Source organism: Haematobia irritans, chromosome 1 (genome assembly GCF_050003625.1).
Source record: "Haematobia irritans isolate KBUSLIRL chromosome 1, ASM5000362v1, whole genome shotgun sequence".
NCBI lineage: Eukaryota > Metazoa > Arthropoda > Insecta > Diptera > Muscidae > Haematobia > Haematobia irritans.
Window position 1 is genome coordinate 231,184,747 of NC_134397.1, and position 20,063 is coordinate 231,204,809.

Here is a 20,063-nt window from a genome sequence, read left to right on the forward strand (position 1 = left end):
AACTGAGAGCTGCATATCACGTCGGAGTTCATGCAAGCACCATTAGCTTGGAGACATACCTGTTTGAGTCGGTGTTTGTGGTTGTTTATGGTCAATAAAAGATCAGAGCGGAAATTGCAACTTTAAGAGAGCGCAAGGGAGAGTTTGAACAAGAGCGGGTTACTTCTATGCAAGAGAGAGTTTAAACAAGAGCGGTTTACTTTTGCATTGTACTCATGTTGCGCATGCTTATTGTTGTTTTCTTCTGCTTTTTTTTTTTTTGTTTATCTTCAGTTTTGTTTTGATCGTAGTATGCACAATAACCTGTTTGGTTTACCATTGAACATATGGACGTCAACATAAGCATTTGGTTTAGACGAGTTTCTTGAATTGTTCATATTCAAAAAAAAAAAAAACAGGGTAGCTCACATTAATTAAAATATTATTGAAAATGTAACAATGCTCTTTTTAAATTTTTGTCAAATGAAATCAAACTCGAAAAGTTAATAATCTAACTCATTAAACGTACACTCAAAAAGCAATGAGTCTATCTAAAGAAAATTTAGGTTTATTTTGGAAAACTTTTTAAACGAGAATTGTGTCTTAAAGTTATACTTACTTCAATTCGCAGCTTCTTTGGCTCGCAATCAATACCAAAATCATTAGTGTAAAGTGCAAGCGAGCAAGCTTTTCTTTCAGTTTGCATTACAATTTCCTAACAAGTTCTTTATTTGAATGAAATTATACTTTTGTAATTTAATTAAAAAGACAACATCTCAAACATTTATTTACAAAACAAACGTTGTAAATATGGTAGTTTACTATGTCCACCTTTCATATAATGGATCTTGAGTTAAATTCCAGAACATGTATTTGATGTAGGATTTCCATGCTAACGATATTTCTGAAATTTTCTTAAACTACGGCATTAGTAATGTGTGGCACCACCTTATGTATGGCACTAGACTCTAACAAGAGTATTTCTGACACAGGGAAGTTTCCACTTCCCTGTGTTTTGGGACGATCTTGAGAAATTTGTACGAGTCTTGTTTGTGTCTTGAGTCTTTCAATTGTTATGTCTAGCTTGAGTGTGTGTACAGAAATATTTACGTTTGTGTCTTAAGTCTTTTAATACTCAAGCCTTGTTTTGTGTCTTAAGTCTTTCTTACCTATTGTTACTTATTGTTATTGTTTTTATCACAATGGTCTGAATAGTCCAAGTGAGCCTGATATATCGGGCTGCCACCTAACCTAACCTATTGTTGCAATTGATCATTTCATCGATGTAACATTAAGTCTCTTGGCTTGAACCTACCACCAAAAATTACAATAGGAACTTTGCATTGAATCGTTGTGCATACTCACCTACTGGTGTTTTATCAACTATTTGGGGGTTATCGGATGGCATACGGTCTATTGTAATTTTAAATAATTTTTATACCCACCACCATAACATAGAATGGTGATGGGGGTGTAATAAGTTTGTCATTCCGTTAGTAACATATCGAAATATCGATTACCGACTATATAAAGTATATATATTCTTGACCTGGGAGAAATTCTAAGACGATATAACCATGTCCGTCTGTTGTAATCGCGCTACAGCCTTCAATAATGATGCTATCGTTTTGAAATTTGACGCAGATCCCTTTTTTGTTTGCAGGCAGGTCGATTTCGAAGATTGGCTATATCGCTCCAGGTTTTGATATAGTCCCCATATGAACAGACTTCCCGATTTGGGATCTTGGGCTTATAGAAACCGTACATTCTATCCAATTTGCATGAAAGTGGATATCTAGAAGTATTTTCGGACCACAAATAGGTGTGCCGAAAATGATGAGTATCGGTCCATATTTTGGTATAGACTCTATACAGACCAATGTCCCGATTTTACTTCTTGGGCTACTAGAAACCGTAGTTTTTACCCTATTTGCCTGAAATTGGATATCTAGAGGTATTTTAGGACCACTAAGTGTGCCGAATATGGTATGCATCGTTCCATGTTTTGGTATAGCCCCCATATAGACCGATTTCCTGATTTTATTTCTTGGGATTCTAGAGACCGTAGCTTTTAACCGATTTGCCTGAAATTATAAATATACTGATATTTTACACCCTCAAAAACCTGTATCAGAGTAACTTTTTATCGATCCATTTGGCAAGCATCTAATTAAAAGTGCCATCATTTTCGTAGTAAAAATTTAATATGCCATGCATCGAAATTTTTTAAATATCGAAAAATTACATTATTTCCCTTTTTTGTTCCAATGTTGCATTGCTTATAAGAAATTAAAGTTTTTCGTATTCTTCAAAAGTGCTTGTGGGTGTACCAAGCACTTTTGTCTTGGCTCTATGTATTACTTGTGTGTTGATGAGTATAAGATATATATGGACCAGTGGATATTGTATTGCCTCACAAAACGACTAGTCAGTAGTTAAATTTAAACATAATTTATAAATTTTGGTATTTACTTCTATATTCTTTGTATTACATAAGAGAAAACGTCGAGACCTTAATAAATTATGTGGAAGTGAGAGAGATATATTGAAGATGATATCAGACAGGAAAACATTTGTTGTGCTAGTATGTATAAAATTGGTTTTGCAGACGTAAACTTTTATCATAACTAACAGGTTGGCTGATAAGTCCCCGATCTGACACATAGATGGCGTCGCTAGTATTAAATGCATATTTTTTATATAGTACCAACCTTCAAATGATTCGTGTCAAAATTTGACGTCTGTAAGTCAATTAGTTTGTGAGATAGAGCGTCTTTTGTGAAGTAACTTTTGTTATTGTGAAAAAAATGGAAAAAAAGGAATTTCGTGTTTTGACAAAATACTGTTTTTTGAAGGGGAAAAATACGGTGGCAGCAAAAACTTGGCTTGATAATGAGTTTCCGGACTCTGCCCCAGGGAAATCAACAATAATTGATTGGTATGCAAAATTCAAGCGTGGTGAAATAAGCACGGAGGACGGTGAAAGCAGTGGACGCCCGAAAGAGGTGGTTACCGACGAAAACATCAAAAAAATCCACAAAATGATTTTGAATGACCGTAAAATGAAGTTAATCGAGATAGCAGAGGCCTTAAAGATATCAAAGGAACGTGTTGGTCATATCATTCATCAATATTTGGATATGCGGAAGCTCTGTGCAAAATGGGTGCCGCGCGAGCTCACATTTGACCAAAAACAACAACGTGTTGATGATTCTGAGCGGTGTTTGCAGCTGTTAACTCGTAATACACCCGAGTTTTTCCGTCGATATGTGACAATGGATGAAACATGGCTCCATCACTACACTCCTGAGTCCAATCGACAGTCGGCTGAGTGGACAGCGACCGGTGAACCGTCTCCGAAGCGTGGAAAGACTCAAAAGTCCGCTGGCAAAATAATGGCCTCTGTGTTTTGGGATGCGCATGGAATAATTTTTATCGATTATCTTTAGAAGGGAAAAACCATTAACAGTGACTATTATATGGCGTTATTGGAGCGTTTGAAGGTCGAAATCGCGGCAAAACGGCCCCATATGAAGAAGAAAAAAGTGTTGTTCCACTAAGATAACGCACCGTGCCACGTTCTCATTGAGAACGATGGCAAAACTTCATGAATTCGCTTCGAATTGCTTCCCCACCCACCGTATTATCCAAATCTGGCCCCCAGCGACTCTTTCTTGTTCTCAGACCTCAAAAGGATGCTCGCAGGGAAAAAATTTGGCTGCAATGAAGAGGGTGATCGCCGAAACTGAGGCCTATTTTGAGGCAAACCCGAAGGAGTATTACCAAAATGGTATCAAAAAATTGGAAGGTCGTTATAATCGATGTATCGCTCTTGAACTATGTTGAATAATAAAAACGAATTTTGAAAAAAAAATGTGTTTTTCTTTGTTAGACCGGGGACTTATCAGCCAACCTGTTAAAACCTCTATTCTCCCCTATTTGTTTGGCAATTTCTATTATTACGAATAGAAATGTCCAAATGATGTTCCTCGGTCAAAAATTTCGTTTGGTGGAAGTATTTTCGAAATATTTTCGGCGAAATATTTTGAAACACTCTGTAGATATTATATTCTTGTGCTATGGTTGAAATAAAATTGAGATCTTTTGCAAAATATTTATTGGTAATCATATCTGCCCAACTGCGAAAATTCATATTTAAGAGGAATATATCAAAATATTTAGACTTCTTCACTAGAATAGCTATAATCTGTTAATAAAATGGTTGGATTTGGTACAAATTTGTCACATTCGGCTAGAACGTATATATCACTATCTGATCAATATATGAAGTGAAGAACACTTACTTTACTAAACCAAAAATTCTGAAATTGACTAATTGATCAAAGTATAGTATAGTGTAAGTGAATATGGGACAACAAAATATGTATCATGTGAGGTACATCTAAATGTGTTTTACATCTACATGTGTAGAAATTCTACTAACTGAAATTGAAATTACGGCATTTTGGGACATATACCCAGCAAAGAATTAGTCATTAATTTTGAAGCTTATGTACTGAAAGTAGTGACGAAAGAACGAAAAGACAATGGTTAAAACGTTGTCATAAAGACAAATAGATTTGCTTATATACTTTGTATGAAAGTTTATTTTTATTTTCCAAAATTTCGGTCTAGAGGAATGTATGTTTTCGTAATTCTACTCCTTGTGCAAAATTTCAACTAAATCGGAGTTAAAAATTGGCCTCTGTGGTCCTATGAGTGTAAATCGGGCGAAAGCTATATATGGGAGCTATATCTAAATCTGAACCGATTTCAATAAAATTTGGCAAACTTGACTACACTACGAATTGTATTCCTAGTGCAAAATTTCAACCACATTGGGATAAAACTCTGGCTTCTGGGACCGTATTAGTCCATATCGGGAGAAAGATATATATGGGAGCTATATCTAAATCTGAACCGATTTCAACCAAATTTGGCACACTTGACTACACTACTAATTGTACTCCTAGTGCAAAATTTCAACCAAATTGGGGTAAAACTCTGGCTTCTGGGGCCATATAAGTCCATATCGGACGAAATATATGTATGGGAGCTATATCTAAATCTGAACCGATTTCTTCCAAAATCAATTGGGTTCTATTCTGTGCCAAAACACATACTTGTGCCATAAAAAGTCGATTGGACTAAAACTGCGACCTAGACTTTGATTACAAAAATGTGTTCACGGACAGACGGACATGGCTATATCGACTCAGGAGCCCACCCTGAGCATTTTTGTCAAAGACACCATGTTTCTATTTCGTCTCCTTCTGGATGTTGCAAACACTAACTTATAATACCCTGTTCCACAGTGTGGCGCAGGGTATAAAAAGTTAGAAGCAATCATTACAACGTCAATAAAGTGGAATTTTGTTTGTCTAAAATTTTATGTAAGAGGAAAGTATTTTTTCTTTGGGTGTATGACACTGGGTTTAAAACTGAACCATGGCGAATGAGATTGTTTTTATTTGTAAATCGCGGCTAATAGAACTAATTGCTTTTCGAGCATAAAAGAATGCGTTGTAGAAGTCTCATCCTTTTATAAAATGAATCTATTGAAGAAGCAGAGTGCTACAAAATGCATTTCCATTTTGGATTTTTTTTACTATGTAGTCCAGTGAGAAAGTTCGTATTTCTTTATTCTAATCGGATTCTATCTCTGAGTATCGTTTTTGCAAATATATCCACTACCTTATAACACCAGACAAAAGAACTGTCTTTTTTAAATTAGTTAGAATAATATTAAATTAAACAAGTAAGGAAAGTTTAAAGTCGGGCGGGGCCGACTATATTATACCCTGCACCACTTTGTAGATCTAAATTTTCGATACCATATCACATCCGTCAAATGTGTTGGGGGGCTATATATAAAGGTTTGTCGCAAATACATACATTTAAATATCACTCGATCCGGACAGAATTTGATAGTCTTCTACAAAATCTATAGACTCAAAATTTAAGTCGGCTAATACACTAGGGTGGAACACAATGTTTGTAATAAAATATGGGAAACATTTAAATCTGAAGCAATTTTAAGGAAACTTCGCAAAAGTGTATTTATGATTTATCGCTCGATATATATGTATTAGAAGTTTAGGAAAATTAGAGTCATTTTTACAACTTTTCGACTAAGCAGTGGTGATTTTACAAGGAAAATGTGGTATTTTGACCATTTTTGTCGAAATCAGAAAAACATATATATGGGAGCTATATCTAAATCTGAACCGATTTCAACCAAATTTGGCACGCATAGCTATAATGCTAATTCTACTCCCTGTGCAAATTTTCAACTAAATCGGAGTTAAAAATTGGCCTCTGTGGTCATACGAGTGTAAATCGGGCGAACGATATATATGGGAGATATAGCTAAATCTGAACCGATTTCAACCAAATTTGGCACGCATAGTTACAATGCTAATTTTACTCCCTGTGCAAATTTTCAACTAAATCGGAGTTAAAAATTGGCCTCTGTGGTCATACGAGTGTAAATCGGGCGAACGATATATATGGGGGCTATATATAAATCTGAACTGATTTCAATAAAATTTGGCACACTTGACTACGCTACTAATTGTATTCCTAGTGCAAAATTTCAACCAAATTGGGATAAAACTCTGGCTTCTGGGACCGTATTAGTCCATATCGGGCGAAAGATATATATGGGAGCTATATCTAAATCTGAACCCATTTCAATAAAATTTGGCACACTTGACTATAGTACTAATTGTTCTTCTTGTGCAAAAAGTTAAGCAAATTAGGGTAAAACTCTGGCTTCTGGGGCTATATAAGTCCATATCGGGCGAAATATATATATATTGGAGCTATATCTAAATCTGAACCGATTTCTTCCAAAATCAATTGGGTTCTATTCTGAGCCAAAACACATGCTTGTGCAAAATTTTAAGTCGATTGGACTAAAACTGCGACCTAGACTTTGATTACAAAAATGTGTTCACGGACAGACGGACATCGCTATATCGACTCAAGAGCCCACCCTGAGCATTTTTGCCAAAGACACCATGTGTCTATCTCGTCTCCTTCTGGGTGTTGCAAACATATGCACTAACTTATAATACCCTGTTCCACAGTGTGGCGCAGGGTGTAATAAGATTTGTACAATCAATTCATTTTGTAATAAAAAAAACTTAAACGCATATATTAATGAAAGCAATTCATATTTTCCTTGAATTAATAAATAATGACGTTGGAGATTGATATTATCATTGGCCATAATATCAAAAATAAATCTTGATGGATCCAGGTAATTTCGTGATCAAAGACAACAAAATATTTTTACTGCTTATGGCCCACATTATCTAGTTAAGCAGGATATATACCAACTTTATGACAAGAAATGTATGCCCTCAAGAAAAAAATTGTTTAAGGAAATGTTTTTAACCGAATAGAAACTTTTGTTCTTGCTTACACAGCATTTATCTTTTGTAAACCATGGGAATATACAAATTATTGCCAAAGTGCACAATTCATGGTTCCATTTGATTTGAAAAAGTTTTCACTTGATTTGAAAAAGGATTCATTTGATTTGAAAAAGATTTCATTTGATTTGAAAAAGGTTTCATTTGAAGTGAAAATGCTATATAATATCAATTATGCTCACTTCCAAATATCCAAGTTTCGCGCTGGTTAAGTCTCTTAGCTTGCATATCTTTGCTCATTCGTTAATGAAATGCTTAGATTATTACAACATTAAAAACATAAAAAATCAATAAGAAATTAGTATGTTAATCATTCATTTCATTCAATATGTTGTCGTTTAATATATCGAATCATCATTCATAACCGATTCATTACATGATTGTGAAAACATATCCCTTGTACACAAAGGTATTTCTTGAATTCGCTAATCTTATATAGGCCAAGAGAGTAGTAATATAGCGGATGTTAAAAGTGTTGAGAACTAAAATATTTATGACGATGATATTGATGATTGAGTGAGTGAGAGCGAGAAAGATAGTGCCTTAAATTGTGCTCTATTGGCATATCCGGTTTGCTTGCAGTGCAATGCTAATTCAAAAAGTGAGCGTGCGACATAGACAGAATAACAGAGAGATAGAGAGAGAGAGAAAGTGTTATTTAAAGTATTATAAAGTGTAAGCTTAACTCGAGTGTATATGTATGTGTGTGTGTGTGATATTCTTTAACTACACACTGCTTAACATAGATGGGTATACAGCTACTGTTAATATTTTTGCATTTTATGGTATTTTTTGTTGTTTTTTTCTTTCTTTTAGTTTAATACATTCGTTCGTTTTGCAAATTGTATTTCCTTTTATATTATTTCTCTTTCTCGAAATAAAACAAATTATCAATTTGATTTGCTTGTTGTTTTTTAAGCTTTGTTATTTCTTTTCAAGACGACTCTTACATCGATTTTTTGTTCTAGTTTTATTGAAAGCCTTTTCATTCTCTACAATAAAGTCATCAGAACATTTTAAAATTTGTGTGTGTTTAAAAAAAAAATCTTCATCATTTCTTGGTACAGCTAAGTAAGTTTTGTTTGGGTTTAAATATATTTGTAATATTTATATATATAGATAGATATAATATAATAAAAAATTCATATCATTTCGAGATGTTTTAACTAAAATTTAAGTTTAAAGAAAAATAATCTAAGAAAAGTTTTTTAACATTGTTTTACAATAATGACAAGTGAACAATAAGATCTTGGATTTGTTTGGAGTAATTTTTTTCCTCCAAAAAAAGATAGGGAGATGGTATTTTTCTTTTTTTTATCTAAGAGATGTCTCATTTCCCAGGATGTTATTTGGAAAATTTTTATGGCTTACAGGGGGGAAGAAAAAGAAAACTCGCACTTGCATTAGTATAAAGCAATGATGAAAAACTTTTCTAATTTTTTTGTGTGATTTTTTTTGCAGTTGTTATATACATATAAGAATATCTTTGAAAAAGATATTTGTATATATATATATAAAGATAAGTCAATGTGTTTTTGGTGTGTTATAGTTAAAGGTCACTTAAAAGCTACGCATTTTGCTTTTATTTCAAAATTGCGGTTAGTTTTGTGTTGTTTTGTGTGTTTTATTTTTATAGTCTGAGTGAATAATCAGGTATTAGTAAGATAATCATATATCTTTAGTGGATCTTGTAAGTCACACGAGATATAATGTTTGTATATATATATGTAGAATTTTCTTTTTTGTTTGTTTGTTTTTTAACAAGGAAACTCATTTGTAATGAGTACATATCAAGTCAGTTATTAGTAATTGGAAGCGTTTTCTATGCAACTTCCCTTTTGTCCCTAATTCCTTTCGACCATTTAAACATAAAAACTAGGCTGGATTCCAATAATTATCCAACAGTTATTTATGCCAAAGGTTAAGAGAAATTTAAAGGAGCTTTAAATAATAATCATTATATTTAACTAAATAAATAAATAAATGTTGTATATGCATATAGAGATATCTTTGGGTTTCATATGTTTTTTGTTACTTCATCATTTTAAATATAAATTATAGAAATTAGTATATAACAAGAAATTTTCTTCAAGTGTATCTAGAGGTTAGTGTCTGTCTCTCTTTTTTTTATTTTGGGGGGGTTAAACGAAATTATTTAAACTAATTAATTTTTTGGGGTTTTCTTAAATAGTCAACAGTTTTCTTTTGTTTAATGATAACCTAAGAGGGGATAAAAGCTCTATAAGAAATCTTTTTCGGGTAACTTTACGAACGATGTTATTTTGTTAAAGATAATTATACGAGTGCTGATGTTATGATGGTCTAGCAAATGTATGGTAATGCAAATATCCGGTTATCTTATCCAGGCCTCAAAAGAGAGAAAAAAGAGTAAACTTTATTCTCTTCTCTTTGCTCTCTTTCAAAGGCCTTGTTTTTAATGTTAGGAAAGGAACACAAAATCTTTTTTTTTTTAATAATACAAATAACAAGTGTTTGAAATATTTAACAAAAGCATTAAAAAAAATAAGAAGAAGAGGCAAGCATAGTTAGCTATATGTATATAAATAGAATAAAAGATAGTTCGATTTGTTAGATTGGTATAGCATAGCTTTTCTAAAAGAAGAAAAGGTAAATTCGTTTTCCTTTATCGTTTTTGTTTTTTTTTTTTTGTTTTGTAAAGAAGCTACCTAAGGTTTTTATCCAAATGAACCAATGAACGAACGAACTAAACGAACGAACTAGATAAATTCAACGTTTTGTTTAAATAGAAAAAAAATAATAAAATTTAAAAAATTTTTTAACATTTCAATTACATCCTCCCCCTAAAGGCTTAGCCTTTTAGGAAAAGGAAGTTTCTTTTTCTTCTTAAAGGCTAAAAACCCTTAGGGCCTTATTATCGGGTCTTTGTGGCTGGCCATATTCCATTTGTCCTTGTAAAGAATTTCGCCTATCCCCTTTTCCTTAAGGAAAACGGGCCCACAATTTTCATAATCATAATCATTTTTTTCATTTGCTAAGGTCGAATCGTTGTTGGTCGTTTGTTGATTTTTTTTTTTTGGGGGGGATTTTTTTCTCAATTTGTTTTGTTTTTCAAAATCTTCAATTTTTTTTCTTAGATTTTTCTTTTGCAATTATTAAAACAATTGATTATCTTTTATTTTTGATTTTTTTTTAATATTTTTTTGGTAAAATTTTTTGGTGAAAAATTATTTTTCTTTTCATGTTTTTTTTGCGAGTTTTTTTGTTTTTAGATTTTATCTTATGGAGTTACGAAGTAAGTTAAAAAGTAGAAGTGCTTAAAAGTGTTTGAATGGCATTTTTTCGATTTATATAGAAAGAGTGTGTACAAAAACATTTATACATTTATGAATTAAATGAAATTGTGGGCACCTTAGGCTTCTTCTTCTTCTTCAGCTTCCTTGCCTGTGAGCATTTCGATCAAGGCTTGGGTATCGATTTGGTTCTTATCATCGATAACCATTTGATCGTAGGCATCATCAACTTCCTTCATGGTGAATTTGTCACCATAGTTCATGAGCATTTCACGGAATTTATCACCATCGATGAGACCATCGTTGTCGAAGGTCTTGAAGGCGGCAATGACGACTTCATCTTCATCATTAGCACCGGAGGTGGCCATGCGGTTGGCGAACAAGGTCAACAATTGGGTGAAATTGATGGGGCCGGTGGCTTCGTTCAACATTTGGTCCAATTCCTTATCGGAGGCAATTTTGCCTACGGAATCGAAAGCGGCACGCAAATCGTTCTTGCCAATAATGCCATCCTTGTCAGCATCCATAAGTTGGAAAGCCTATAGATTTTCGTAATGGAAAATAAGGAAGAGCGGCAAAATAATGTATGGTTAGTGAATGCATAACGATTTTTTTTTATAGGGTGAGTTTCTTCATATACATAAGGTTAGTATTTGTTTTGAATTCTTCGTTATTGTTTTATCAACTTACTTCCTTGAATTCGGCAATCTGTTTTTGGGAGAAAACAGAGAACACAGAGGAACCGGCACGCTTGGACTTGCGGGAGCCACGGCTGCCACCGGAAGCTCTCTTGGAGCCAGTGGTGGAGGCGGGAGCTGGGGTGGCAGCTGGTGCAGGGGTTGCTGCCTCAGATGCGGCCTCAGAAGCGGTTTCAGAAGTACCACCCTCTTCCTTGGTCTTCTTCTTCTTGATCTTCTTCTTCTCATCAGCCTATGATTTTCATAAAAAAATATATATAAATAATTAATAAATAGAAAATACTTTTTTAAAAAAAATTTTCACTTCTAAGGTCTTATTTTTGAAGGATTTTCGGTTAATTCTTTAAAATTTTTCTTTGCTTGTTTTACTTTTGGTATTGAATTTACATAATAACAAATTATTTAGATTTTAATTATTTCCTAATTGTATATTTGATATAAAACTTTAACATTTTTATTTTTAATTGATTTCTCTTTATTCTTATTTATTTCTTTAATTTCTTTAATTAATTTCTTTATTCTTATTTATTTTTTTCTTTACAATTATGTATTTGTTTTAATTTCTTCAATAATAAATAAGTTATATTTTGTTTATTATAATATTTTTAACATATTTAATTGATAAATTTTGTAATGAGTTTTTAATGTTACGCTTCACAAAAAAATGAAAGCCTCTCTATTATATTGCTATGAAATTTTAGGTTATTTTCAGTATTAATTATTTTCTAATAAATTCAATTATTAAACAAATATTCTCATAATTTTATTTTATTCAATTTTATGAGAAAAAAAAAATAAATTAATTATTCTAAAAGCAAAATATTAATTATAATACTATTAAATTATAATTAATATTTTGCTTTTAGAATAATTATTTTTTTTTCTCATAAAATTGAATAAAATAATCTTCACAACATTGGTCATACTGTTTAGTTTAAGGTGAATTGCATAACATACAATGAGAGCTATGATATATTATGGAGGTCAACGTATGTTGAAAATTTTCGCTATGTATGTAAGGTAAGAATTTTTATTCATATAGAATTACGGTAAATTGGCATTATCTAAAATTCCATAGCGTTAACAAACTAGCTATTTCCTGTTTATTATTATCTAGACTCTCTGGTTTCTTTATTCTCTCTTTACTATGTAACATATAGTAACGGGAGAATATAGAATCCACTTTTCTTAGGACAACATTGGCAACGCTTAAAATGCGATTGAATTCAAAGAGAGTTATGTTGAGAGTTTCTATGTATAACAGTTATTTCCAACACTATGTCGTTTGTGGGAGACGATTTCTTGAGGTTCCCTAAGAGAGTAAGTACATGTGTGTTGGGAAAATCTCTGTGGCAAAAATTGCATATTATTTATATTTTAAGGTGAAAGAAGTAAAATTTAAATATTATTACGATTAACTGAATCAATATTTATAAAACAAAAATCAAGCAAACAATTTAAGTGAAATAATAGATTTCATTATTCATTATATAAATAATATATTTCACTAGTAACAATTTAAATATTAGTTTAAAATAATATATCTAAATTTCATTAAATTTTTAATAAAGGTTAATTTTTATACTAAAGCTAGTAGCAGAATTAATATTTGCTAAAAGCTCATATCCTTTTGTAATTAATATTGCATTATAAAAGACAATAAATGTGTGTTTGTTTAATTAATTTGGGTAAAAAAATCTATATAAATGTTATTCCAATATTTATAAGAAATAGTTAGATATATTTAAATATGCTTTTATTCATTTTTTCTTTTTGTTTTTTGAAAACGAAAATAGTTTTCCAATTTAATGTCTCAATAAAATCTTTTATTTAGGAAAATTTTCTAAGATTTTCTTCTATCCATTTATAGCAACAATATTCACCACTGTGGTATCAAAATGGACTGAATAGTCTAAGTGAGTCTGATACATCGGGCTGCCACTTAACCTATCAACAATATTAAGGTAAAATTTATTTTCACAAAAAGCCAAAAAATATAATACTAATAAATGAATTATTATAGCATATTAAAGTCATTTTCAAAAATCAAAGTTTAAAATTTAAATTCTTTTTAAGTTTCTTTTAATAAGCTTATCAAAAATCACAACAAAATATTTGTACTAGTTGTACTAATATTGCATTTCTCTATTAAATTTATATTTTATTATAATTTTTTTTATGAATTTGTTAAAAACTTATTTAACCGAGTTTTTAATTTCTTTTCATAAAATATATTTTATAAACTTGACCCTAAATATTTTATTCCTATTGTTTTATTTTAATTTTAGAATTGGTTTTTGTATTTAGAGCTTCCAAAAATTTAAAAAATAAACTATAAAATTCAAATAAATTACAATTCAAAATTATTAAATATATTCATCAATTTTCTTTTAGAAATTTCAACACATCGTAGATGATTTTTTTTTTTGAAATTTTAATTGAAATAGTCTTTCGTTAATTTAATGCTTCATAGATAGGCATTTCAAAAATGTACAAATATATAAGTTCATTTTGTTTCAACATCTCATTTCTATGATTATGCAAGATTTCATTGGATACTTTTCAAACTCACAAACACACATCAAATATCTTTGAGTTCACACATGATGTAAAAAAACTTAATTGTTGTATGAGTAATTTCTATATTTGTATATAGGTATGTATGTATACATATAGATGATTCAGTATAGGTATGTTGAAATAATCCTCGCTGGCGTAAGGTTATATGATATTCATACCATAATATATTCTCTTATTGGGTTTTGATATACACACACATTATCACAAGCGATTTAATTTTTTTTTTTTGTATTTGTAACATATCGCATTTCTGATTAAGCTATTTTTAGCTTTTTCTATGTATATATATGGTTTACACATATTTTTCTAGAAATTATCAAGTCCTTTTTTTCTCATAATTTGAAAACAGTTCCAAGTCTTTAAGGGAGTATTTATTGTTTTTAAAAATTTCTTTCAATATTTTGAAGTTTTTCATTTTAATTTTCTTTCACCTTTTCATCACTTAATTATTTATTTCATTGTCTTCGATTCTTCACATTTTATTTTTTATTTGTTTTATTCAATTTCTTTCAGTATATCCTTCAAAAATAATCCTTTGTGCTGTTATCCATTTGATTGTTCTGTTTTAGATTCCTTACCATGGTGATTGTTTTGGTTAGTTGTCTAAGCGAACGGACGGAGCACAGTGAGTGTTCTGGCTGATTTTATCGATTCGACGATGATATTTGAAGAATAATTTTCGCCGAGAAATTTTCCAAATTTTCTACCACCACACACAAAACGGCAATCTCTTACCCACACAGCGAAAGCCAACTAGACATATGCCAAATAGTGCAGATTATTACCCATAGAACAATCCATATGGTGGTTCTCAAACACATAAAATACAAGGGTGTGTGCGTATGTGTGTATCTTTCATCGGTCTAGCAATACTTTCGTGTGGAAATATCATCGTGCTAGCCACGATCTATTTGTGCTCACTCACACACAAATACATACCAGCCATAGCCATTAACTTGCATATAGAGGCAGTGATACCATTTTTAGCTTGTATGTACGTAATAGCAATTGATGGCAAATCATCTTCACATACTCACCACCCATGAGGTGGGCTGCTAGTGGTACTGTTGTTGCTATATGAAATTTTTTTCGTAGTGTTTTAGACTCTCCCTGATGAAAAGTGTCTTTTATACATTCTAATAATAAAACACTAATGCTAATGCTATTGTATTTAGTTTTATACATCTCTCTTTCATTAGTACTCTCTTGCTCTCATCTTTTTTTTCGAACTAAGAAAGAGATATCGAAGTAAAGGATTTATTGATCATAAATGCTAAACTCATGTATGTATAGGTGAGTGCGTGCTGTGAGAGTACCAGAACTTTAAGTATCTATCACCTACATTCACTTCGTCTGATGGAGATCGTGCTCGTGTTAATGTTGTTGTTGATGTTGCTGTTATTTATGCCAGCCATTTCGGTTTACTAGAAATTCGTTCAGCAAAAATCAGTTTTTTTTTTCTATGGCATCTTCTTCTTCTTCCTTGAGATCTATTTATATTTCTGTGTATGCGTTTAGTTTGGTTTTGTTGGTTTGTCGATTTATTCATCACCTTGTACATATTTTTTTGCTATTCATACGAAGAGGTCTTTCCACTTCAAAGAGTCACGTCTTCGTTGATAGATATTTGTGTGGGCCACAAAATTCCCAATGTTGTGAGGGTGGTCCCAATGGCGCGGGGTTGGCATTCTGTGCTTTGGTGTTATAGTATGCGTGTGTTTCTGCTTACACATATTTGTATATAAACCCATTGTGCAATATGAAAATTCATTCGTTATTCGCTGTTGCTCATCATTACGCATGAAATCAAAGATCCCCATATCCATTGGGGTCCAAACCATATGTATTTTCTCATTTATTGTTATTTCGTTGTATTAAATTGTGTTGGTTATTTTTATCCATACTATTTGGAAGAATATGAAATTGTTTTTCTTTAGTTTTCATAAATGTTCCTATACTTTATGTAATCCATATAGAAATATATATATATACAGGCACATATATTTTCTAGGTATTAGTTGGATTGCAATGAAACATCACAAAAAAATTTCGTAATAAATCGTCAAAGTAATTGTCATTATCATTAATGTATGCCAAGAAATTTTAGACTCTAATACTTAGTACATAGCACAAGAAAATGGTCAAGTCCAAATGCATTGATATTTCCCATAGAAAATCGAAAGCAATGAATTTTTTATTCATTGCTTTTTTTTATATCATATCATCGCATATATTTTTTAGATCATCCTATGAGAAAATACATGCCATAAAAAATCTAGGTTACATTTTGAACTTGATCGTATTTGTTCTCAGCTATCTACAATTTATTTTGAAACTTTTTTTTATTTTGCTTAACAACGAAAAAGTTGTATTTATTTGCAAAATAATTTGCGAAAAATAAAACCATACTTACTTTAAGATTTCAATTGAGAATAATTTTATTTTATTTTATTTAATATAATATCCTTTGTAATTATATATAAATTAATTATTATAATATTATATTAAAAATTTTAACATGAAATTATTATTTAATAATTTTCTTTGAAATATTGTTAAAGAAAATTCAAATTCTTCGCTTCTACTACACCATTAAAAGTCATTACTACTTTTACCACTATGACGTATGATAAATATATAAATAGCAATTCTCATACGTTAACCGACCACTGAATTATATACACTTCAGTGTTGTATACAAATATATATTTGGCCAAGATGTTAAAACTAAATATTAAATGAAATTTAACAAGAGTGTACAGTACTACGAGAGGATAAGTATATGAGCCTCGAAAATGTTATTCTTAAATCTCTTAATAGTTTTTTTAAGTAAATAATTACAATTTTAGAATTCTGATATTCTATAATTTTCCCAGCTTAAGATCTGGAACTTAAACAAAAACAGATCGAATAAAAACAAAAAAATAAAAACAAAATTCTGACTTCTTCTATATTTCCCTTTATAATTGATTTTACCATTGATTTGGGTTTTCTTATTGTTGTATACAAACATATATTTGGCCAAGTTTTAACATCTAAATATTAAATGAAATTTAACAAGAGTGTACAGTACTACGAGTGGCTAAGTATATGAGTCTCGAAAATGTAATTCTTAAATCTCTTAATAGTTTTTTTAAGTAAATAATTACAATTTTAGAATTCTGATATTCTGATATTCTTTAATTTTTCCCAGCTTAAGATCTTGAACTTAAACAAAAACAGATCGAATAAAAACAACAACAACAAAAAAAACAAATTTCTGAATTCTCCTATATCTCCCTTTATCATTGATTTTACCATTGATTTGGGCTTTCTTATTCTTTAGCTTTATGCAGAATAAAATATTTTTAATTTCAATCGCGAAATAAGTTGATCCAATCAATTAAGTTTTAATTGAAATTTCTTCAATCTTGAAAATGGTACTATTAATTAAAAAATAATTTTTCCAAATAAAATTTATACAGTTAACTGACTTGGTAGCTTTTGATTAAAATATCAATTAAATCAATCCATTTTTTATTCAATTAAAATCAAATACAATTAAAATTTTAATTATAAAATATTTGTGAAAGTTTTTTTTTGTTTGTATAAATAAAACTTGTAAGACTGCAATGGGTCATAGGTTCAATCCCAGCTTCGACCGAACCCCAAAAATTTTTTCAATGGTAGTTTATCACTCCCTGGTAATGTTGACATTTCTAGTGGTTCAAAGCTTCTATAATTTCAAAGCCTTTTAGACTCGGTTATATCGCTTGAGAAGTTCTTATCAGTTCTGAATAGTCTAAGTGAGCCTAAAACAATGGCTATGGCATTACAACTATGTATATCCTTCGCCTTTTTAAGCCATCTAAATGCACTTGGCGACAAAATTTTGTAGAAATCTGTTCAGATGTGCAATTCAAACCACCCTATTTTTTTGTGTGAAAATAATTAGAATCATAAATCAAATGTCAAAAATGTGTGGAAGTAATGTAAATTTTATAATCCACTGACTTTTACACGATATGCACCGAAAAATTCAGTCCGTTTAGAGAAAATTATCTTATTTTTATTGTAAAAAATAATTTGTACTAGTTTAGTTTTACAATTTTGTCCAGACCAGTAAAATTGTGTTCATTGTCTCAAAAATATTTTATGAACTAAACGAAGATATAAATTTCCATTAGAGTACAAATAAATTTTATGCTAACTGAAACAGAAGAAAATATTCGTACAATTCTGAAGAATAATATGAGCAAACTTCAGCCTAGTTAAGTGACAATGATTTGACGCCAATTATGTTTTTCTATAAATTTAGTTCATTTTTTGCTTTTGTTGAAAGTAAGAATTTCATAAATAGTAGCTAAAATACAAAAATGCTAGTAAATTGTCATCTTTTCAAGAACTTATAGTTAAAAATAAATATAAAACAAAAACTATAATCAAAAACAAAACTGAAATTGAGAGATATCATTTTTTTATAAATCCTCAAATTGCTATAAAGAAATTTTTATTATTTTTAATTAGCAAAATTTTTATTTATTAGTTGCAAGTTCACAACAAATATAGAACAAAATCGAAAACAAAAACAAAACTGAAATCCAGGGATATAATTTTTTAAGTCCTCCAGTGCTACCAAGATGGCTGTTTAAGTTCAAAGTAGTGTGGTTAAAATGTATTCGTTTGATGGGGACTTAAAATATTGTAAAATAATGTAAAATTTCCCCCTCGTTAGAAAATGTACACTAAGTTCTGAATACAGCCCTGTGCTTTCAGCGCAATTCGTTACATTTTTCTAACGAGTCGCGCCATTACCGTCTTTCGGCGTCTAAGCTTTTGTAGATTTGAAATCCCTTTTTTATAAGGCAAATGACATTTGAAATCTGGGTAAAGTGGAAGTGTAATGTAAATGAGGTATAAGAACAAATTGTAAAAAAGGTAAATATTGTCTCCCAACACACAAAAAAAAATTTTCTGATTCAATCACCAAATTAATTGATCCAATTAATTTTTTAATTGAAATGTCTTCAATCACGAAAATGATAGTATCAATCACAGTTTTAATTGGGCATAGAAAAAATTCTTGATTAAAAAATTAATTGACTTTTTCAGGAAATTTCAATTAATTTTTTAATAGATTCAATTAAAAATTTAATTGATGTTAATTGCAAAACTCAATTAATTTATTCATTAAAAAGGTAACTATTTTTAATTACTTTCTGAATTGGCTTAGAGTTTTTATTTGGATTAACAAATGATTGTTTGAAATACATTTTTAATTAAAAATAAAAAAAATCAGCACTTTTGTTTAACTGAATTAGTCTTCCGAATTTGAGTAAAAAATTAATTGTATCAATTAATTTTTTAATTAAAAATTTTAAAATGTTCAATCATTGACTTAATTAACTTAATGTTTCTATCATGATTAAAAAGTTAATTGTATCAATTAATTTATTAATTGAAAAAATTTTCAACTTCAATTAACTTTTTAATTGGAAAGATTTTGGTGATATTTTTTTCTGTGAAAATTCAATAAAATTACGATTTATTGAAATATTATTGAAAAGAAAAACTAAATCCTTGTGTTTTATTTATTTTATTTCTCGGTGCTATGTATTCAACGGCCAAACATTTAAAATTCTAAATTATTTACAAAATGAAAGTCACGTTAATTTTTTAAATTTGCTATTATAAATTAGCAAATAATAATTATTTAATTTATTAATTATTATTAATCAAATTCAAAGAAGGGACTAACATTCAGAGATAACAAATTTTTGTTACAAAACATAACAAATCCCAAAAAGGCAGGGTTGACCCATTTTGTATAGGAAAAAAAACCGTTATTAAACTGATGCTAAAACTAACTTATGTTTATTGCAAAAAACAAAGTTATTTCATTTTAGTTTATTTTTAACATTATTAAGAAATTTTACCCATCCTAGCCAATTTTTTTATTCCATATATGTCTCAAAAAATTTGACGACAAAAATTTTTAACATTGGACCGCACAAACATAGTTAGTATTGGACTGGTAATAAGAATGATTTAATAATAATGAAATTAATGGTAGATAAATATGCAAAATGTTAGTATATTTTCGTAATTTTATAGAC

General features: G+C 30.1%; 1 protein-coding gene across 1 annotated transcript; it reads right to left on the reverse strand.

Moving 5' to 3' along the window:
* Positions 1-10,565: 10,565 nt before the first annotated feature.
* On the reverse strand, positions 10,566-14,686 carry Mlc2 (myosin regulatory light chain 2). Its single transcript, XM_075293023.1, has 3 exons — positions 14,547-14,686; positions 11,381-11,620; positions 10,566-11,229 (listed from the first exon to the last, which is right to left on the reverse strand). Exons 1-3 carry the CDS (start codon positions 14,547-14,549, stop codon positions 10,810-10,812), a joined length of 663 nt encoding a protein of 220 aa, XP_075149138.1. The 5' UTR covers positions 14,550-14,686; the 3' UTR covers positions 10,566-10,809.
* Positions 14,687-20,063: the final 5,377 nt, after the last annotated feature.

Coding starts and splice junctions, on each gene's coding strand:
- Mlc2 (XM_075293023.1), bottom strand. Junction 11,230..11,380: donor AGATTGCCGAATTCAAGGAA/GTAAGTTGATAA, acceptor GAAAATCTATAG/GCTTTCCAACTTATGGATGC.